The sequence below is a fragment of the Hevea brasiliensis genome, chromosome 6 (assembly GCF_030052815.1).
Source record: "Hevea brasiliensis isolate MT/VB/25A 57/8 chromosome 6, ASM3005281v1, whole genome shotgun sequence".
Classification (NCBI taxonomy): Eukaryota; Viridiplantae; Streptophyta; class Magnoliopsida; order Malpighiales; family Euphorbiaceae; genus Hevea; species Hevea brasiliensis.
Window position 1 is genome coordinate 11,918,946 of NC_079498.1, and position 23,755 is coordinate 11,942,700.

Consider the following 23,755-nt stretch of genomic DNA (forward strand, 5'->3'; position numbering starts at 1 on the left):
TAATTAGGAATTCCACTCAATTTCAGAATACACTAAAATAAGAGTGAAACTCTATATAGGTAATGTACCTTCATCCTATTGTATAATATTTCTCTAACTCAAATTAGAAAAAAGGTCTTCCAAATCAATTAGGATTTTTGTCATAAATCTAACAAGTTCCGACACACCACCATAAAGCTTATTATTACCCATCAATGAAATTGCACTTGCATATTTTTGAAAACTACTTCAGTTGGAATCTCACCCACAAGATTATTAAAAGAGAGATTTAAAAATAATACCGAATACTTAGCAGGTTTTTTGGAAATTCTCCAGTAAGGTTGTTCCACAAAAGATCTAATACCTGAAGACCCTTCAAGCAACCCATAGATGGAGGAATGATTCCTTAGAAAGAATTTCCTTGCCAATAGAGATATTCCAAAGTTGAACTAAAAAAGAATTGGTCGCTTTTCTTAATAGTTAACTAAATAAAAAGAAGTTCAATTTTTTTTTTTAACATTATATTTTATAAAAATTTGTGAACTTTCAATTGAAATTCAAAGTGTTTAACTTTATTTTTATGACATTTTTCATTTAAGGCCAATTTTATATTAATTAATTGTAGAATTTATAATTTAATTTTATTTATAAATTATTTCTTTGATTAATTTGTAATATCAAATTATAATTTATATATCTATCCATAATCTAGTCTTTCTATTTATAATTTATCTATAATATATATAAAAGTGGGAAGGGGGAAAACATTAGGATTAACAAAAAAATGATATGGTTGAATTTGATAATGACAATTTGCCATTTTTTTATTAACTAAAAATTAAGATAAAAATTTATTATTATCTAAAAAATCTTTAACTTAATTATTAGATTGATTTCCTATCTAAATTTAAATTCTATTCTATTCGCTATTTAATTTTCATTAAAAATTAAACTAATTAATGTATATTATAAATATTTTCTAAGCATAGTTACACGATTAATAGTTACATATTTTTATTTAATGTACTCAATTATTCCTCATCATTCCTCCTTTTTCAATTCATCTGACTCAATTACAAATTAATGGTGAAATATAAATTTTGATTTTATTATGTTAATTATACATTAAAAAAGGAAAAAAAAAACAATTTTTAATAATATGTTAAATTAAATATTTGAGCGTGAATTTTTGATAAATTTTAAGATTTTTACACTTCTTTTACTAAGAAAAAGGTTGTTAATTTATTTTATTGTAGGTTAAATTAAAAAAAAATTGTTAATTTATAAAAAATTTCAATAATTATCTAACTAATTTGAATGGAGAAAATATTATTCACATTAATCACTTTCTAATGAAATAATTAAAATAATTTAATTGTATTTGAAATTGCCATCTATTTTGATTGGCTAAAATGTAGTATAGGAATTTATTATTATTTAAAAAATATTTAAGTTGATTGGTTAAATTAATTTTCTATTTAAATTTAAAAAACTAAAAATAAACAAATTTTCATTAGGAATAAAATATAATTATGATAATTAATTATAATAACGGATGACTAAATTTAATTAGCTATTAAAATCAATATATTATACAAATATTAAATTATATAAAAAATTAAAAAAAAGTATATATAAAAAAGTTAAATTACGAATATATATATATATATATAAAATAGTATATACATTAGCAGCCCCTTATATTAGCAGCTTCTTATATCGAATTAATTAATTGTTTGGGAAAACTTTGTATATGTTCTATTAATGGAAGTGGAGTGTAGCAAGATTAAAACCTCACAATATTGAAAATTAATTAAATAATTAGGCAATTTGTGCTTAATACAATTTATCTCAAGGAGTTCAGTGATCTAGTAAAGCCAAATTGCCTTAAAGAGTAGTAACACTATTTTTTTTTATAAACATTATTTTTTATTATTAATAAATCCAGAAAAAACTTAGCACGAACATGCTTTACTAAAATCTGGCCAATAGGCCACCCTGATACACTTGACCTAGAACATGGCATATTAAGTAAAAAAAAGCATGAAATGAGGGGTACAGACAACCAAAATTACATCGAACAGAAGTTCCAATCAAAACAACGCAAATGCAAACCCAAATTAACGCCGAAAACCCAAGGCAAAAACTCAAAAGTAAGGAATGAAATCTTCAGATCGCAATGCTTCTTGTTTGGCTAAAATATCTGCAACACTACTTGCTTCACAGAAATTATGTTGGATCAACGGTATCTGCAACACTAGTTGACACACTATTAATAATGGAATTGGCAATTTTAGTGTCACTGCAATTTTAGAGTCAGATTCTAAAATAACACCATCAACACTAGAATAAATCTGGGGCAAATCAACCAGTAAATCTAGTATTAGTTAATAAAACAAAACACAAGTCAAAGAAATATATGACAAAGTAAGAAAATATAAAAGGAAAGGGACACTCAATGGACACATCTATACATACCTGCAAGAAAATATTCAAACGTTGGCACTACTTTAGGGAAATAGTTCTTCTAATCTTATTGTGGAGAATGGCTTCGAAATTGGAGGATACTTAGCAATCAGCTTCGAGGAAACTTGTTGCATCGTAGGCCGAGATTTGGGATTGATATGCAAGGACGAAAATGCTAACATGGTAATGTAGACAACACCCTCTGCAACTTGATTTTCAGGAACTGGAAGACGCTGGTCAATCACATCCTTTAACAATTTATGCTGATCATTCAGTGATGAGGAAGATGCTGATGACCAAAGAGATGAGATGAGGTCGCATGGATGCTTTCCCATTAGTAACTCCAATGTTATCACCCCAAAACTATACACATCACATTTTTCATTCACTTGCATTGTGTAGGCTAATTCTGGGGGGGAGAAAAAGTATAATTATGCTTAATGATATGTTAATTTTTCAGGTATATTCCTAATAATATTATGGCTACAAATCGTTAAATCAAAACACTCAGAAAACTCAGATGTAATTTTTCATTATTTCTTAAATTAATTCAAACTAATCCTTAAAATTACAAGAAAGAATATCGTTTATAAAAGAGATTTAAATAATTCATAATATGAAAATGAAGTGGAAACTTAAAGCTTGTGTGTGAACATATATAATACAAAGGGTCTGTTATATATATATATATATATATATATATATATATATATATATAAATTTGCATGTACCTGGAGCTGCGTATCCAATGGTACCAGCAAATGAGGTCCTGTTAGATGAGTCAGGCAATAAAAGCCTAGCTATGCCGAAATCAGATATACGAGGCTCGTATTCTGAATCCAAAAGAATATTGTTGCTAGAAATGTCCCGATGAATGATTGGAAATGGGCAATTATGGTGCATATAAGATAAAGCATTAGCCACCCCTTTGACAATATTTAGCCTTTTGATCCAATCCAATTCTGCTGCTTGCTCTTCACTGGTTAAGATGCTTCTCAAACTACCCCTTTCCACAAATTCATAAACCAAAAAAGAATGCTTTGAATGTGAACAAAAACCATGTAACTTCACAATATTTCGATGCCGAATATCTAACAACACTTGAATCTCTCTTTCAAAGGCTTTCAAGTTCCCTGACTTGTCATCCTGTAATGGATGAAGTTTTTTCACAGCAAACACTCGACCTGATGGCAGCACAAGTTTATAAACTACTCCACTTCCACCTGCCCCAATGCAATAGTTGGAGTCGAAATCCTTTGTGGCCTCAATGATTTTTTCATACTGTAATTCTGGATCATGACCAGGTATCACCAATGTATCTTTATCTTTTGATTCCCTTGATTGGGCTTTTCTTTTGCTGCGTCGAAGAAGAACCAGGAAACCTCCAATCAAGAACATAAGACATAGAGTGGCCGAAACTGGAAGTACAATCTGAATGACAACTTTTTTGCTCTTTGTCTGAGTGGTTTTACCACTTTTGATAGACGTACAAGCCTTTAGACTACTAGCATTACCACATAAGCCTCTGTTGTTTCTATATGCCTCAAATGGAGCCTCGCGGAAGGCTTTAACATCTGGAATAGGACCTTCTAACTCATTGTAGGATACATCCACAGCAGTCAAGCCCGTCAAATCATCAAAAGTAGTTGGAATCGAACCAGAAAGAATGTTATAAGAGAGATTCAACAATTGTAGAATTCTCAGTTGCCCAAGTTGTTGTGGTATATGTCCCATCAACAAATTGTAACTAAGATCAAGAACTTCTAGAAAAGATAGATCCCCTAACTCAAACGGAATACTTCCTGTAAATTCATTTCGACTCAAATTCAAGATCAATAAATGTGGAAGTTCTCCGAGTTGTTCAGGAATTGAACCACTTAGATGATTTGCTGCTAAATCAAGTTCAGCCAGATTAAATAGCACCTTCAAATCTAAAGGGACAACGCCAAAAAGATTGTTATTATTAAGACAAATTTTGAACAACAGCTTCAACTTTGCCAATTCTTTAGGAATTTGCCCTTGCAAATGATTCCAAGAAAGGTCAATAAAATGTAATTGAGTAGCATTTCCCAGCTCGGGTGGTATGCTGCCAGAGATGTTGTTGTTTGACAATTTTAGTTTTGTGACGTTTTTCCACTTTCCCAATTTCCATGAAAGCTCTCCATGCAATCTATTGTTACTCAAATCAATGTAATTCAAATGTGGGTATATCCCTAAATCAACTGAAATGTTCCCTGTTAATTGATTCCAATCAAGCCTAAGTCTAAATAACCAAGTACAGTTTCTCAAGGTTTTGGGGATTGAACCTGAGAAATAATTATCGAAAGCAGTAAAATTTTCAAGTAACCCTCCAAGGCATACATTTTCTGGCAAACAACCAGTGAATCCATTCCCATACAATTGCAATGACTTCAAATGAGAAAGATTATTGAATTCCAAAGGCAGGGAACCGTTGAGTTGGTCTAAGGAAGTGGCTTTGGTCAAAGTCTTGTGACATAATCACTCAAGTAGTGGTGCCACATGAGAGACAGAATTTGAAATGCGAGCCAAATATTCTCACTTATTTGATTCTTCAGGTTAGAATTTTGTCTATTTAAATTCGGGGACCAAATTTCTTTTAAGGGGAAAGTATGTGGAAACCCAATATTTTATCTATTTATTATTTATTTATTTTAATTAGCTAACAATAATTTAATATATTTATCTAAAAAAAAGAGAAATATTTTATTGGATGGCCTGCTTATTTATTTATTTATATATATATTATTTTTGAAATTAAATATATATCTGTAATCTGAACAATCCAGTTCAATAATAACTCTTATCCCATTCTATACCTAATAGAACTCTTGAAATATATATACCCTAATCATCTCTTTCTGTTAAACTTTGCTCTCAAAGTCTGTTTATCACCTCCTTTTTCTACCAAATACTCTCAACAGGTATTTTCATCATCTTTCATTATTGTTATATGTGTGTGTGTATATATATATATATATATATATATATACATATATATATATATGTAACACCCTCCCTATAGCAACTCCGTACATTCTACTGTTTCGGTGACCAGTGTCGGTCCGGACAGCTAGAACGCCCGGAAAAATATTTAAACTAAAGTGAGGAACCATAATTAACTCAAATATTAATAAGAAAAATTTAGAAAAAATTTTAGAAATAAAATACAACCAAGTTAAATGAGCCGGTGCCCTAGTATGGGTAACCTAGTAAGAAGTTGCGATTCTCGCAACTAGGAGCCTTAGACCCGAGGGAAAATTCATAAAATAATTTTTGGGACTCTAGAGAAGGGTCATTAAGATTCCTATGGCATTAGAATGCCAAGAAAATGCTTAGAAAAAATTTTCAATTGGTACAGACAATTTTAGTCTGTTAAGCCAAACGGAGGGCATTTTGGTCATTTTGCCTTCAAAGGTGATTTTTGGCCAACTTGTCCAGTTAAGTAAATAATTATTATGATAAAAAATGTGAATAAATATTGTTAAAAATTGAATTGAAAATGAGTAGAAAAGAAAAAGAAAAAAAATGGAATAAATGGGAATGACATCATTATGATGTCATTAAAACCCCAATGACCAATCACATTGTGACACCTATCTATAAACCTAATTAAAAGAGTGAAATGGGCAGAAAAATTAACCAAATTTTCTGTCTTCCCTTACCTCCAACCAGCGGAATCCATTCCCAAAACCCTTTCCACCATTAAAGCTCCCTTAAGCTTCATTTCCCACTTCAATTCATCTCAAAACCTTATCCTCCCTTCACTAAAAATTATACCCACACCAAGGAGAAGTGTTTGGCAGCCAAGAAAGAGTAAGAAAGTAAAGAAAAATTAAAGTCTTGGTTGGCTTGGATTTAAGCTACAAGAGGTTAGTGCTTATTTATGCATATTTCTCTCTTTATTCCATGTTAGGGACTTAAAATGAGTATGAAATTGTAAGCCAAATGAAATAAAACTTATGTGTATGTACACCATGGAATTTGGCAGCCCTAAGGAAGGGATAATGTTGATGGTTAAAATTGAATTAAATTGGTTTAATGTATTTGAGTAGTGTAAAGGGAGTGGAGATGATAATTCATATGATATGCATGAATTGGGGATAAATTGAAATTTTGGAGTTAGGGTTTGTGGCAAAAACCTAGGGTTTTGCTCATGTAATAGTATATTAACATTGTAATGGTCAATTAGTGACCATTTGAATGTGTGTGAGGAGGAATTGAAGTGAGTAAGGATAATGGAGTTGAGCTTAGGCAGGCTGCCCTTGCTGACTTGTAGGACTGGGTGTGAATCCAGCAGGTTTGGACAGCCATAAATGGAGTTGTATAGGTTCAATTGGTGCAAGACTAATTGGACATGAAACTAGACACATAATGGCACAACTTTGGTGAAGAAACCCTGCCCAGAAAACCAAACCAAGTTAACCTAAAAATTGCCCTAATCTGGGTGACTCACATTCTGACTGGGCAAAATGACTAAATGAACAGTATTTATTCATTTTGTCATAACTTAGTGTAGAAAGGTCCAATTGACCTGAAATTTTACCAGCAGAAAGCTGAGATATAGGCCTACAACTTTCATGAAGAAACCTAATCCAAATTTTGACCATAACATGTTCAAAAAGTGACCTGCAGTCACTGCACAAAATACTGTAGATTTGGTCAGTCCATAAAATTTGGAAAGTTTACAATCCGGCCAGTTATGGTGTTTAGGCCATAACTTGAGCCACAAAACTCCAGATGAAGTGATTCAAAAAAAGAAATGTAACTAGACACAGTAAGGAACAACTTTCATGAAGATAACTTTGCCAAATTCCTACTGTAAAAATGACCAATGGAATAGTAAACACAAGGCTTGAAATCTGAAAATTTTGAACAACTAACACTAAGCATAGAAATGGTATTGACAACCAATACCAACAACTTTAGAATGCAAAATGTGGTATGTTGGGAGTATTAGAACCAATGTACCTATTGCCTATGCAAAAGTCAACATTTTAGTTGACTAATGAAATGAATAGTAACACCTAAACTTAAATTTCAAGAATTGTACAATTTAAAAGTGTAACATGCCCTAGTACACCTAGCAAGGTTGGTTTGGATAGGTTGGCATGCCAATACGATTCAGTTAGCAGTACTGCACATGGCATTATGCCATTCTGTGATTTTATGGCTTTGAGCCATTCTGACATTGTGATGATACTTGGCCTTGTGCCTAATGTTTATTACAGCTTATTAGCTGTTCTGTTGCACACCGGGAGATACATATGTGACCGATGGTGTGACGGCCCGAGGTACTTGATACCCAGTGCCAGTTTACCCGTTTATCCAGTCCAGTCATCCAGTATAGATTACTTGGGCAACCAAAAAAATGAAAGTGAATAAATTTAATGAAATTATGAATATAACAAGTACAAAATAAATAAGATTACCATTAATGATCGAAAAATTGTCTGCATAAGACATTAGAACATGCACTGCATATTTATTTTCTGTTATTTCTTTTTATTCTATTATTGGCACCATTAAGCATTATTGCTTAGCTCGTTGCTTTTTGCTACGCGTAGGTTCTGGAGAGACCGATCGAGAGCCCAATAGACCACAGACTGGGTGAGACCTTCTACAACTCTGCATAGTATCCGTGTCACCTCACCGTCATCAGTGCATTGGTAGGACACTAGGTTTTATTTTGGTATTTTGTAATTAACTTTTATTTTCTCATGTGTAATTAAGACTTATGTAATGTATTTTGGTATTGATGTAAATAATGGAAATTGTGTTTATGAATGAAAAATTGAATATTTATGTATGACTTGTATATGAATATCATGTGAAATGAATGATTGAGAAATGGAAATAAAGTTGAAAAATATTGAGATTTTGATGATGAAATGGAGTTTGGGATTGATTGAGAATTTTGGAAGTGTTTTTCTCAGGTTCCGAAGAACTATTTCTCTGGTTCCGAAGAACTGTTTTCTCCATTTTTAGTTGGTACTCTGCCGGATTTTCTATAAAATTTGTGGAACCTCAAATAAATTTATGTTTTTCATAAATGACTTAAATGAATTATACTTCACAAATTGTATTTCATAACTATGAAAGAAATAAATAAGGAAGGATAAAAATAATTAAAATAAAAAATGGTGTTTCGGTACACTGTGTGGCATATCTTGCTCGACTACACTGTAGACGGGTAAGGGGTGTCACATTTAGTGGTATCAGAGCACGGTTTAGGCATTTCTAGGCCTAGATTGAGTCCATACCATGCATTGCATTTGTAAGAGTCAAGGTGACACTAATGCATATCTGTTGTCTTTGTTATTTTGAATAAGATATGGACCCCACATCACAGAGGGCAGTTGAGGAGAAAGTGGAGAGTCATGTTCCACCTGCAGCAGCTGAGACTGGGGGTAGGGGAGCACCTGCTCCACCAGCTCCAGCAGAGCCTGCTCAGCCTCCACAGGCCATGTTCCAGCAAATGGCCGAGTTCTTCAGACAAATGGCTGGGGCAATGCCACCACCACCACCACCTCCACAGCAGAAATCACACCTGGAAAGACTGAGAAAATTTGGAGCATTAGATTTCTTTAGCAAGTGAGAAGATAATTCTGTTACAGCCGAAAACTGGTTGAACAGAACAGGCAAAGTTTTAAAACAACTCCACTGCACTCCTGAACAAAATCTAAAAGCTGTTGTATCTTTGTTGCAAGATGATGCCTACCAATGGTGGGAAACAGTGTCCAGTGAAGTGCAGTCAGAAGTAATAACTTGGGACTTCTTCCTCTCAGAATTCAAGAAGAAATATGTGGGTAGTGTATACCTAGAAGAGAGAAGAAGAGAGTTCATTAACCTGAGGCAGAGACAGCTGACAGTGGCCGAGTATAAGAAGGAATTTGTCAAATTGAGTCGTTATGGAAGGGAGATAGTCCCTAATAAAGCCGAGAGATGTAAGAGATTTGAAAAGGGATTAAATGATAACATAAAGGTCATGATTACTGCCTTGGGAATTATAGACTTCACCAAGTTAGTGGAAGCTGTATTAAAAGTTGAAAAGGTTAGAATAATTGAGCAGACCAGAAGGGAGAGACAACAGAAGAGGGGCCCGGGTCAGTCTAGCTCATCTCCTGCACCAGGAAAAAAGTTCAAAGGTCCACCTGCATAGAGTTCAGATCAACCTCAAGGTCAGGGTCAGTCTCAGGGGCCCAGGCCATAGTTCACCCCTAGGAGAGGTCAGTCCACACCATCAGTGGGCAGCTCTCCAGGGAAGGGGTTCAGTGGACTAGCCCCAGCATCTTCTGCATGTCCGCATTACCTGAAATGGAATAAGGGGGAGTGTTGGAGAGTGACTGGTGCCTGCTTAAGGTGTGGGTTGTGAGCATCGCTTGAGAAACCGCCCACGCAGAATCGCATACCGCTCCAACACAAGCGCATGCACTGCCTCTGTATCACAAAGGGGTAGGAAATCTGGAAAATCTGAGGCAGTGGGACCATCACAGAGGCCTGCATCTGAGCCAGAAAGGCACGAGGCGAGCACCTACCGTAGGGGAGAGCGATTTGATTTAAATCGAACCGAACCGATTCAATTCGGTTCAATCGGTTCGATTTTAAAATTCAATCAGTTCGATTAAGTTTATAATTTTGATAATTTCGGTTAATCGGTTCGGTTCGGTTATTTTCATAAAAAAAAAAATGAATCGAACCGAAATTATTAATATATATAGGAAATCAAAGAAAATCGAATCAAACGGAATCGAACCAAATCGAACCGAACCGAAATCAAAGAAAACTGAACTGAACCTTAAGATTTTTGAGTTTTTATTTCTATTTTTTTTTGTTTTTATGTTTTATTATTGAGATTTAATGTTAAAAATATGAAATTTTATAAATTTCGGTTTGATCGATTTAAAATCGAACCGAATCGATATTTATAAGTTCGATTTGGTTCGGTTTTCTCTTATTAATCAGTTTAGTTCGGTTTTTTAAATTTTTGATTTTTGGTTTTCGATTTTATCGGTTCAGTTCGGTTCGAAACTGAACTGACCGTTTGCACACCCCTACCTACCAGAGCCTATGCCATAAGAGCTCAGGAGGAACAAGATGCCCTGGACATCATCAGGGGTACGTTCTCCCTCTACAATACATCTGTGCATGCATTGGTGGATCCAGGATCTACTCATTCATACATTTGCATCAACCTACCAGTAGAAAGGGGGACACTAGTAGGGGAGTGTGACCAAGACATCCTAGTCACTAATCCATTGGGCCACAGTGTAGTGGTGAACAAAGTGTACAAAGGTTGCCCAATAAGGATTCAGGGGTATGAATTCTTGGCAGACCTGATTGAGTTGCCTTTTCATGAGTTTGACGTGATTTTGGGAATGGACTGGTTATCACGTCATCAGGCAATGGTTGATTGTAAATTGAAAAGAATTTCTTTGAAAACTCCTGAGGGTAATGAGATCACAGTTATAGGGGAAAGGACAGATTTCTTGTCCAATGTCATCTCAGCCACAGTTGTAAGAAAACTGATGAGAAAAGGCTGTGAAGCCTACCTAGCATATGTGTGGATACTAGGTAGGCTAAGCCAGATCTGTGTGACATACCCACAGTAAGAGACTTCCCCGATGTGTTCCCTGAAGAATTGTCTGGCTTGCCACCAGAAAGGGAAGTTGAATTTGCTATTGAGATACTGCCGGGTACAGCACCAATATCTATTGCTCCTTATAGGATGGCACCTACAGAATTGAAGGAATTGAAAATCCAGTTACAGGAGTTACTAGATAAGGGGTTCATATGCCCCAGTGTGTCACCATGGGGAGCTCCAGTGTTGTTTGTAAAGAAGAAGGATGAGACTTTGAGGTTATGCATCGATTACCGGCAGTTGAATAAAGTGACAGTGACGAACAAATATCCATTGCCTAGAATTGATGATTTGTTTGATCAGTTGAAGGGAGCAGGAGTATTTTTAAAAATTGATCTCAGATTAGGGTATCATCAGTTGAGGGTGAAGGATGTAGATGTGCCAAAGACTCCATTCAAGACCCGGTATGGGCATTATGAGTTTCTGGTGATGCCCTTTGGCCTAACAAATGCACCAGCGGCAATCATGGACCTTATGAACCGTATCTTCCATCCATACCTAGATCGGTTCGTAGTGGTCTTTATTGATGATATTTTGGTGTATTCCAAGACCAGTGAAGAACATGATGAGCATTTAAGGATTGTTCTGCAAACCCTGAGAGAAAAGAAGCTGTATGCTAAGTTGTCCAAGTGTGACTTCTAGTTGAATGAGATTGCATTCCTTGGACACATAGTGTGAGCTGATGGGATTAGAGTGTATCCCAAGAAGATAGAAGCAGTGATGGAATGGAAGCTTCCCAGGAATACAACTGAGGTCAGAAGTTTCTTGGGGCTAGCTAGGTATTACAGAAGATTTGTGAAGGGATTTTCATTAATAGCTGCTCCAATGACCAAGTTGTTACACAAGAATGTCAGATTTGACTGGAATGACAAGTGTCAGACCAGTTTTGAGAAGTTGAAGGCTATGTTGACTGAGACACCAGTGTTAACACAGCCAGTGTCGGGAAAGAACTTTGTGGTCTACAGTGATGCCTCTCATAATGGGTTAGGGTGTGTATTGATGGAAGAGAGGAAGGTGGTCGCCTATGCTTCTAGGCAGCTAAGGCCATATGAACAGAATTACCCTACCCATGATCTAGAACTTGCAGCAATTATCTTCACACTGAAGATATGGAGGCACTACTTGTATGGTGAAAAGTGCTACATTTACACAGACCACAAAAGCCTAAAATACGTGCCAACCCAGAAGGAGCTCAACCATAGACAAAGGCGATGGATTGAGTTCCTGAAGGACTATGATTGTGTGATTGATTACCATCCTGGGAAGGCAAATGTAGTTATAGATGCTTTGAGTAGAAAATCCATCACAGCTTTGAGATCATTGAATGGAAATGAATAATATAATTGTTAAGATGGCAAGAAGGGAAACCATCGAAAAAAACACATGCACAAAACACATGACAAAATAAGCGGTGACAGGCTGGCAAAGGTTAATGGGAGCAGTAAGTAGTCTTACTCTTACTCTCTTAGGGAAATAATTGAAATGTGGGACTTGGGAGTGTAGGTAGCCAAACCAAACTAAACTACTCATTTCCGGAGGTAATGTGGTAATTAAGGATCTCGTTGAACTTCAAAACGTGCCAACTTGACTTTGACAGCTTGGTTTTGGTTTTACAAATAAGAGCGATCCTCCTCTGCCGTTTTCCTTGTTACTCTCTCACTCCCTCCCTCCCTCGTTCTCTTCGCTCTCTTCCACTACATTAGCTCTCCACATTCCAAACACCCTTGCTTTTACTTGAAGTTGAAAAAACTTGGAAATCTCCGCGTTTCATGGACTCTATCTCGCATTCTGCGATCGCCGCCCCCAAATTCACTTCTCTCCTGCGCACCAAACCTTCCCTTCACTGTCATCGTTCCCATGGCTTCTCCTTCCCCAATTCTCGCGTTCCGAGGTTCAGGTCAAGTAGAATCCCCAAGCGGAGTGGTGTATTCGCGAAAATTTGGAAGCAGAGTCCCGCGATTGATTTCAGTGATCCTGATTGGAAAATCAAGTACCAGGCGGATTTTCAACGGAGATTTAATATCCCTCATATCACTGATATATTTCCTGATGCTGCGCCTATTCCCTCTACATTCTGTCTCAAGATGAGGTGCCTTTAAAAAAAAGTTGATTAGTGAGCTGAATTATGTTGTTGAATCATGTTTTGTTTGATTTCAGTTTTGCGGATTTTTTAAAGCTTTTCCAATTTAACTGATTTGGTTTATGTTGGTGCTCAAGTAGAAGTTTCTCCCTCTCTCTTCCCATGATCAAATTTACTTTACAGGACTCCGGTGTCGGAGGATTTTGCTGGTGGTTATCCATCTGATGAGGAGTGGCATGGCTACATTAACAATAATGACAGGGTGCTTTTGAAGGTATATTTTGGCCTTTCTTAGAAATTTGCAAATCAAATTACATTCACCTAGTTCTCAAGAAAATATACGCACACGCACGCTCATTAGTGGGAATTATGTATACTAGCTTTAGATATTAATTGAAGTGGCTAAACGTTTGTAGTTCTTTCTCCAATAGAAGTTTGCCCTTTGCATTCTAGGCAACACTATTCTACATTTTTAAATATTAAATAAAACCAGAAAGTTCCCTAAATTTTAAATAAAAATCAACTCACTCAACTCAATTAAGCTTTTATTCCAAATTCGCTTTCTCCGTTCTAAACGATTTTGGTTAAATACTCAGAGTCATGTTGTACTACTCTCTTCCAAGTCAATTTAGATCTACCCCTTTTTTTCTTTCTATCCTCATATGCCCTACTTGTCTAACTGGAGCTTCCGCATGTCTACGCTTCACATGACCAAACCACCTCAATCTCCCTTCTCTCAACTTATCTTCAATTGGCACCACTCCTGCCTTTTCTCTAATACTCTCATTACGGACTTTATCTAGTCTAGTATGGCTACTCATCCACCTTAACATTCTCATCTCTGCAACTCTTATCTTAGACGCATACAACTCTTTCAATGCCCAACACTCACTACCATATAACATAGCCGGTCGTATGGCTGTGCGGTAAAATTTTCCTTTAAACTTATTGGGAATCTTACGATCACATAAAACTCCCGTGGCACGTCTTCACTTCAACCATCCAGCTTTAATCCTATGACTAACATACTCCTCACATCCCCCATCTACTTGAAGGATTGAGCCTAGATATTTAAAGTGATTACTTTGGGACAGTACCACTCCATTCAAACTAACTCCTTCCCTATCACCAGTTTGGCCTTCACTGAACTTGCAATGCATGTATTCTATCTTCGTTCTACTTAACTTAAAACCCTTTGACTCTAGAGTATTTCTCCAAAGCTTTAGCTTTCTATTGACTCATTCTCGTGTCTCATCTATCAGAACAATATCATCCGTAAAAATCATGCGCCAAGAAATACTCTCTTGTATATGTTTCGTCAATTCATCTAAAACTAATGTAAAAAGGTAAGGGCTTATGGTTGTGTAATCTAATTGAGATCAGAAAATCTCTTGTGTCCCCTCCCACTGTGCGCACAATAGTAGTTGCTCCTTCATACATATCTTTCAACACTTGTATGTACCTAATAGATACCCTCTTTTGTTCTAACACATTCCATAAGATAAAAAAATTTCAAAGTCATCACCGAAAGCGGAAGTAGAGGGATTCGAACCCCGAATAAGTCTTACAACGGATTAGCAATATGCTTTAGTCCACTCAACCATCTCTCAACCAAAGAAGGCGTATATTATACATATATGGAACAATTGGAAAATGAAACTTTTTTATCTACAAAATTGTTTTTATTCTCGGCTCAACATTCCTCAGTAGATGATGCAAGAAATTCAATTCAATAATTACATCAACCGAATGTCTGCTTCAGTTACCAAAGTCTGGTTGAACACGAGGGACTTAAAGCTTGATTAAATGTGAGAATTTTGCTTGCAATATTTGGGCATGATTGTAACAATTTATATCCCTTTGGACAAATAATTCATGTTTAGACAGGTTATGATTTACTTTGTTTTTGCTCGTTTAACTATATATTTCAGGTCATACATTTCTCGTCTCCGACATCTGCTGGAGCTGAGTGCATTGATCCTGATTGTACTTGGGTTGAACAATGGTAATTATGACTCCCAACTCTTTATGTAAATTTGCAATGCATGCATTTCCTAGCAGCAAGTGCAATTAGTTTTACCATATTGGATAACTAAAACATGTTGTACAATTATTTTTTAGATCTAATAACATTTATTGCTACCATAATATTATAGCATTTGATGATCTATGAATGATTAGTTTTCATTCTAAACTTATCATATTTTGTGATGCACATGATACTTAAATTTTCATAGGGTTCATCGTGCTGGGCCTCGGGAGAAAATATACTTCAAACCTGAAGAAGTGAAGGCAGCAATTGTAACTTGTGGTGGTTTATGCCCTGTTCACAATGATGTCATCAGACAGGTCAGAGTAATTTAAATGCCAACTTATTGTAATCTTCATCCACATGTAGCCTTCACTCTTCTCTTGATAAACCGTCATGTTTTTTTTACTCCCTGGTGCTGCAGAAGTAATTCCAGAAATTTGAGTTTCTGTGAAATTACATTGTATCACTTTCAGACATAAATTAAAAGTTGCATGCTTGCACATGTGCATATATGGAAATCATATAACGTATCAAATTTTTTAGGTTTCTTTTTATTATGCATACTTACATTTTAGAAGTTCGGCAGATTGTCATCACACTTGAAATATATGGTGTCAAAAAGATAGTTGGGATTCCTTTTGGTTATCGAGGATTTTCTGACAATGATTTGAGTGAAATGCCGGTAATTTCCCTCTTCTTTCCTGGTAATAGTTTGTCAAAAATCAGTAAAAATATAAGCTTCTGTTATTATGTTGTGAAGGTAAACAAAGAAGATATTTGCTTTTCTTTTAAACTTAAATTGTAAGTTTAAAGTTAACCCATTTAGATTTCAATTTTGTTATCAGCTATCAAGGAAAGTAGTTCAAAATATTCATCTTTCTGGTGGAAGCTTGTTAGGAGTTTCACGTGGAGGACCGAGTGTTAGTGACATGGTGGACAGAATGGAGGTGCTTAATTACTTCATTTTGGTTTTGTTTAAATTGCTAGTATCAAAATGCTTCACGGTGTTAGGCTATAATGTTCTGATATGTTTGCATGATAATGCCAGGAAAACGGAATCAACATGCTTTTTGTGTTAGGTGGGAATGGTACACATGCTGGAGCTAATGCAATACACTATGAGGTTGTTGAGCCTGTAACTTTGTACTGATTTATTGCCTTATGTTAAACTCATTTTGCCTTATCATTCATTAATATGATCTCAATCTGAGAGTGGACCAATTGTGAAACCTGCAACAAAGTTTTCTTTAGTAACGAAATGATAATTAAAAGAAAAATTCCTAAACTTTACCTGCATGTTTAATTTTGGTCAAAAACCTTTTTATTTTATCAATTGTGACCATGAAATTTAATATTTATGACAATTGTACGCATTTTATTGAGGAAGTGTGGTAATGTACACATGGAAATTATGTAGCAGATCAATGGGCTGAATTATTTTTTTTTTTAGCAAAAAAAATTTAATGCTGATAATATTAACTACTTTAAAATTTTTTATTAAAAAAATATAGGGGTGAAATTATATGAAGGATATACGTTTGGTTTTGTGTTGTTAGGATTTTGTTTTCTTCACTTCCAAGTTGGTATGAAATGAATTTTTGATATGCTAGTAACATTTGCTAATTAACACAAAGGGACATATAGGTAATTCCTTAAGTTATTACATCAGCAGGGATCTTACTAGATCTCCACTTATAAAACACTTGTTCAACACTTTTTCCCAATATGTTAAATGCTTTCTCTATACCCTTTGCTGCTCTTTGCTGAGTATTATCTTGTCTGAACTTCTGATTTTAGTGCCGTAAACGAAGGTTGAAAGTGGCTGTAGTTGGTGTTCCAAAAACTATAGACAACGATATTTTGTTGATGGATAAAACTTTTGGTTTTGACACTGCTGTTGAAGAAGCACAGCGAGCAATAAATTCTGCATACATTGAGGTACAAATTTGGTTTTGTTAATAACTTCTGTTATACATACATGCTTAACTATTCTTACATTTGTTATTACATTTATTTCACGGATCTGCATTTCATAGGCACATAGCGCTTATCATGGTATTGGAGTTGTGAAATTGATGGGTCGTAGCAGTGGATTTATAGCCATGCATGCAGCCCTAGCTAGTGGACAAATTGACAAATTTTTTATTCCCGAGGTATTTATACTTGCTAACAAATAAATATCCATTATTGTGGACCTATATTAATTTAATTAGTGTATACATTTTTTAAGGTACCATTTCATTTACATGGGCCTCATGGTGTTTTGAGGCATTTGAAATACCTAATTGAAACAAAGGGATCAGCTGTGGTTTGTGTAGCAGAGGGAGCTGGACAGGTGTGTTGCATTCTGAAGTTTGTAGACCATTTTACTATTTGTTACACTAGTCACTCGTCACATGTGCTCATGCACATGTTGCCATTATTCGGTGTCTTAACTACAGTATTTTTGCTTAGAAAAGGTAGTAGTATTCATTAAATTTGATTACATCAAGTTACTTGCAGCTTACCAAAACAAATCAATGACATAATCTAGAAGGTAAAATTTTTATGATTATAAATTTAAAAAATGGCAAATAAATGCAACCATGGGCAAACTAATATTGAGATTTCTCAAGTGATAGAAATAATTTCCAGTACTTATTTTTGTTAAACTTAAGGGATCATAATAATCATTAGGATTTTATACTTGTCGTAATTTCTGAAAAGCATGATTCTGTTGCTTTTTGGTGCAGAATTTCCTGGAGAAAACTATTGCTACTGATGCACCCGGAAACATTGTGCTTGGAGACATTGGGGTGCACATTCAACAAGAGGTTAGTGATCGTCTATTCACATGAATGTCATTACAAGTAAATGGTTGGATTGAATGTCAAACTTTTTCTATGCTCATGAACTTCATCTACTGTGGTTAGAAGTTTCACCTGCTGCATTAATACAATTCTTCAACCTGTTATTTGCCAACTCAACTGTTTGAGACTTCGAATGCTATCCTGTTCCCTCATTTCACTTCATTTGAGATACCCATTCTATTAAGCTATCATGATTATTTAACATAACAGAGAACAGTTTTATGTGATCTTTTTCAGCCAGATATTTGTGATTTGTGTTCCTTATGGACATAACAACACGAGCTGTTTTCCTATACGGGCTATTGCTGCAAATCATTATCCAATGAATTACTTTAATATTTTTGTCATATTACTGCAATCTTATATTGCATAATGTTTCAGTAATTGAACTACATGGATCAAATAGCGTTCATGCTTCTTATAGGAATTACATAGGAGTCACTTGCTAAATAGAGAACCAGTGAATCATTCGTTTGTTCTTGAACCAGTGAAACCTTTCAATAGTCTTTGATAATTTTGACATTATGTTTTATGTTCCATCACCCTAACTCCTATCAAGAAAATATCAATCACTGCTTAGTTGGTGGTGTTGCTATCTGAGAGTACTAACATGAGTTCATTATTACATTGTGAACCACTAATCTTTACCTTTTTCCTTTTGGACTGTAAAGGGGATGAGGGGGAGGATTTGCTTTGGACAAGGAGGGTATTTTCACCTATAAATGAGACTACCTTTTCCATTCTTATGTAGATACTAGCTAACTCAATTGATCAATAGATAACTTTATACTTTTTGAGTCCTTTCCCTTAGATCTTTGATTACCTGCATCTGCAAATGGTTCCTGGTTGACCCACTCTGACACTAATTTAATTAAATATTTTTTGTCAGACAAAAAAATATTTTAAGGAGATTGGTGTTCATGTTGATGTGAAGTATATTGATCCAACATACATGATCCGTGCATGTCGTGCAAATGCATCAGATGGAATCTTATGTACTGTTCTTGGACAAAATGCCGTAAGTGTTTCGTCCTCTTTCTCTATGTAATAATATGATGTGTACTTAGTTAAACCATGAACAGAGTATGTGCATGGTCAGGATTTTTTAGTGAAAGAATCATATAGAACTCAGTGATGCTTAACCTGAAAGGCTGAAACTAGCCTCAGGCTTCTTGCCTTTTTTAGTTAGTTGAGAGAAGCATGAGGATTTTGTCTAGTTCATATTCAATTAACAAGATATTAGCCCAGGTGATATATTTGCAAGTATAGGAGCAAAAACATTTGTGATTTTTTTCTTAGACTAGTAAAGTTGCTGAATTATGCTTTATTGCCATTATAGTATCTTGAAAATTGCTTGGTACAAATGTATATGCTTTACTATGAAGTTTGAACTTAACATAGTGAAGGAAAATGATCCTTACAGCCAACCCCAGTTAGTTTGGACTTTGGACTAAGGTTGAATTGAGTTATAGTTTGTACCATTTTGACCAAATATGATTTTCTGAACAATCACAGCGAACTGAACTAGTGAACATCTATCATTCATATCAGTTTGCATATTGTTTAGACTTGTTCAGTTGGGGAGCCTCGCTGGTGCAGTTGAGGAAAAGCAAAATTTTGGGTATTGTGCAGCTTCCTACGAAATTTCTTATTTAGAAAGTTATTTACTAATTACTTCCTATAGATTTGTTGGGAATTCTCATATCTACATGTGTTGGTCCTTGTGGAATGATGAAAAGTAGTCCCAAAAATATTTACAGCCACCAAATTGGTTATTAAGGTTATAGAGGCCTGGGTTTATGGCACGCTTAGTAGCCACCAAGTTCTCCTATCCTCATTCTAATCACCATATTTCAATCTCCCAGCACTGAAAATCCTTTATTTAGATCTCAACTCTAAAAACTCATCATTTACATGGGCTCTGTGACATATCTTCATGAAATTGAAGAAATTTTTCCATGAAATTCAGAAAGACATCAATTTTGTGAACAATCATATTTTCTTCTTCCTTTCCTTCATCGTCTTCTTGTTTGTCTTCAACCATGGGCTTATCCAACTTCAAAACCCGCCTTGACCCCTGCCTTGGAATCAATTTCAATTTTCGAACTGCCCTTACTCAAGATTAAAAGAGTCTTTAGAGTGGCATTGATTCTAGGTCTTATTTCTTTTCTTCATTTTTCTAAGAAAATGGGGCATTTTGAGGTTTTGGTGAAGTTTTTGATGCTGATTTCTGCAATTTTATTTTAACACTACATTCTAGGGCACTTGTCTGGTGGTGGTAGTTTTGGTTTCTGTTAGGGTTTTTGTTTAGATATTTCACTGAAATATATAGGGGTTTCAGCGGATCGAGTTTAGAAAAATTTGGAGAAACAAAAGTCCCCCCTCTTTCCCCTTTTTGTTTTCAGTTCTCTTGTCTTCCACACAATTTCTAGAGATTTGGGTGTCAACAGGAAACTATTAGAAGATTTAGTTTTCTTTTTCTTCCTTTTTTTCTCTTCATTTTCTAGTTTTCTTATATTCAAAAACAAAGATAAAAAGGTGGGAAAGTTGGGGTTGGGGGATGGGTTTTGATTATTGTGAGATAGGGAGGATTCAGAAGAGGGGGTTGGCAATTGTGTGATAGAGTGAGAGGGAGGGCAGGGATTGTGGATTGCAAATTTCAAGTTTTCTTTTTTATTTTTTTATTCTTATAGCACAATATTTTTGCATTTTTATGATTTTTCCTTTTAGTATTATCTTTAATTTGTTCTTATTTTAATCAATTAATGGCTTCCATGTGTGCCTTCCATGTGATAAACAAAGTTCTTATGTTGAAAGGGCTTAATTGCTAAAGTTTTAATAAAAGATTTAGTTTGAAAGTTATCCTAACCATTTAGGTTATTTTTGTGATTAGCCCAAAATGTAGAGATGGCAATTTAGCCCATTCCATCAGTTTTTACCTGTTTATAATATGATGTGGAATCCTTTCGCTGCTAAGGAAGCAGTTTCAGGATGGGTCTCCACCTGATCTCACCTTCATATTGCCCTGACTTCAAAAAATCATTTTTATTTTATATCTTTTTACTTGTATAATATAAAAAACATAAGCAAATTTTACCCCGATCCTTTTCTATTCCTAGGAAAAAGTAATTATTGGATACACTGGAAGCACTAAAAAATAGTACTCCCTTTGATCAATAAAAAAGTTTTTGCTTAATTATTGGGAGGTGGGACCCATGTTTTCAGGGAGAGAGTGCACCTATAATCTCTTGAAAAGCAAATACATATTCATTTGAGAAGTCTCATGGTAAGTTAAAATGAATTATGCTTACTTTCAAAAATTATCCTGAATCTAGTTTAATAATTTATTAAACAAAATATCAGATAACTGGATGAATAGGAGTATTTCCACAAAATGAGAGTTGTATATCTAAAATTAAAAAAAAAAAATAGAAAAAGAAAAGAATTTTCATTTAAAAAAAAAAAAATCATTGAAGCTAGGAAGCAAACTGAATTGAACTACTGAAAGTCATTTTAATTTGGTTCTCTTAATAGGTTGGATTCTGGTTCTGAAAATATCAATTCCCTGGAATAAGTAGTGTTGTTATCTTTACTTAGGTAGGCCTTAATCTTCATCCCTCCATATTTTCCATGTGCCTGATACTTGAATTAGGCTTTTGTATTTATTTGCATATGACTTCGTTGTCTATGAGCATATAATCAGAATTTGTGGTTTTGACAGGTCCATGGTGCATTTGCCGGATATAGCGGAATTACTGTAGGAATATGCAACACTCACTACGTCTACTTTCCCATTCCTGAAGTTATTTCTCATCCCAGGGCTGTAGACCCTAACAGCCGGATGTGGCATCGTTGCTTGACTTCGACAGGCCAGCCTGACTTTATCTAAATTGCCTAAGCCTTCTAATTTATGCTAAAGAATTAAGAAATCAAAGTTTCAAAAAGTTCATTAATGGACATAATACCAGCTTTAGAAGATTAGCACTTAGCTAGAGACTTTTCATCATCATAGGCTGTTGAAATAATACAGAGGATGAAATTTCCTCTATATGAGAAAATTATTCAGTGCCAGTTTTCGAAATCACAAGGCACCATAGTAATAAAATGTTACAGGAATCACCCAAGCAATTTGTGCTTGACACATGAATTCTGATTGCACTATTTAATGTGTCATTACCTATTTTTGTACATCAAAATTTTTGCAGTTCACCATGTGAACGAGACTACACTGTCTGTATCTGTAAAACTTAAGACATGATTCAAGATGATTGCTTGGGTCGGATCTGCTGTAATTAAAGTCCTGGAAGACCACCAATTGGAATTAATACACACATTCATATGGTGAATATTTTGTACTGCAGTAGTCGCTGTAACCTTCTAAAAGCAGCAGTGAATTTGACCACACCCCCCTCCCCTCAGCCCCAAGATGAAGGATTGGTCAATGACTGGTACGCATGGTATCTAAAGTTATGCCGATGTGTTTCTTATCTCTTTGACCTTTCGGCATGTGAAGCTTGCAACTTCACTTTTGGTTAAAAGGCGTGCCCTTCGGCGCCGAGGGGAGAAGAAAATTCTCTATTAATTGAAACTCCACAGACAACCTATAATTTCACGATGAAGTTTGTATCAGCTGGTAGAATATGATCCATGATGAACTCGAATGTTATTTGGAATAAAGCTCAATTCTGTCCATGTATGTTTTGGCGATGTTCAATTAGGCTCAAAATAAGCTTTTTGATCTAAAAATTTCTCACCTTTCATTCTATGAGTAAATAAACTCTCCTTTCAATTAGTTCTTTTATGACTCTTTATATCAATTGAAGTTCTCTATTGCATTTGATTATCTCAATTAAAGTACATGACTATATTTGAGCTTTATTTCAATGTTGTTCGTCTGCGATTCTGCGTTTCATTCCATCCAAAGAAGCACTGACCAATCCCTTTTACCGCAATTACCTTCTCTGGATTGATCGTCAAGTCATCACCACGCACACTTAAAAGAAAAATTTTCTTTTATTGGGTTCTGCGTTGGTCTCTCTGGTCTGTCTTCTCTTTGGCCACACCCCAAATGCTCGTCCGGTCAACATTCAGTATCTCGGTGAACACAACTCCATATACCTTCAAATGATACTATATATTACTATAATACAAATAGCCCTACAAATTAATTTCTGTTTTCCTGTGCACAGCAGCAGAAGATGTTAAAACCTCCACCAACCAAAACCCAGTTTTGCAGAGGCTGCAGTGACCATATTTTAGGTCCCCACAAAGCAATAAGTTAAACAGATACATCCACGCAGAGAAACCCAATACTTACAACCAAGATTATCCCCATCTAGCTACTTTTTTTTATCATAAAAGATACCCTCTCCACACCAGATGAGAATGGTGCATGTCTGCTTCTTTTTTTTTTTTTTTTTTTCATTTCAAGACTTCTGTCGATTGATTGTGCCTTTGGTGACTTCGTCTTACATGTCATGCACATATGGGTGTTTGATATTGGGATTCTTGATTAAATTAATGGGTTAATTTAAAAAAAAAATTATAATTGAACATGCTTTTATTATTGGTACTGTGGTCAGTCAAATGGGTGGTTTGGTGACATTAGATTACTGCTTTATTCGTACTTAAGTCAGTACTTACTGTTCAAGTTACTGTCATAGTCGTGTGGACCTCATTAAAGGGTCTTA

General features: G+C 35.1%; 1 protein-coding gene and 1 pseudogene across 2 annotated transcripts; one reads left to right on the top strand and one right to left on the bottom strand.

The window, feature by feature from the left end:
• Window positions 1-1,929: 1,929 nt before the first annotated feature.
• On the bottom strand, window positions 1,930-6,169 carry LOC110650519 (MDIS1-interacting receptor like kinase 2). Its single transcript, XM_058147926.1, has 3 exons — window positions 6,136-6,169; window positions 3,177-4,907; window positions 1,930-2,854 (listed from the first exon to the last, which is right to left on the bottom strand). The coding sequence occupies exons 1-3, from the start codon at window positions 6,167-6,169 to the stop codon at window positions 2,490-2,492; spliced, it is 2,130 nt and encodes a 709-aa protein (XP_058003909.1). The 3' UTR covers window positions 1,930-2,489.
• Window positions 6,170-12,660: 6,491 nt separating this feature from the next.
• On the top strand, window positions 12,661-22,755 carry LOC110631560 (ATP-dependent 6-phosphofructokinase 5, chloroplastic-like; annotated as a pseudogene). The gene is made up of 12 exons (XR_009149418.1): window positions 12,661-13,193; window positions 13,368-13,458; window positions 15,116-15,189; window positions 15,422-15,533; window positions 15,803-15,898; window positions 16,062-16,163; window positions 16,265-16,339; window positions 17,014-17,154; window positions 17,253-17,551; window positions 17,949-18,029; window positions 18,955-19,083; window positions 21,787-22,755. The product of XR_009149418.1 is annotated as an ATP-dependent 6-phosphofructokinase 5, chloroplastic-like (transcript).
• Window positions 22,756-23,755: the final 1,000 nt, after the last annotated feature.

Bases quoted from the DNA above. Each gene is read 5' to 3' on its own strand.
- LOC110650519 (XM_058147926.1), bottom strand. From the start codon at position 6,169: ATGGTGGAAAGGGTTTTGGGAATGGATTCCGCTG. The intron at 4,908-6,135 runs GTTGGAGGTAAG...CCACTTCCTTAG, and splicing joins TTTGGGAATGGATTCCGCTG to ACCAACTCAACGGTTCCCTG. The intron at 2,855-3,176 runs GTACATGCAAAT...TCTCCCCCCCAG, and splicing joins CATTGGATACGCAGCTCCAG to AATTAGCCTACACAATGCAA.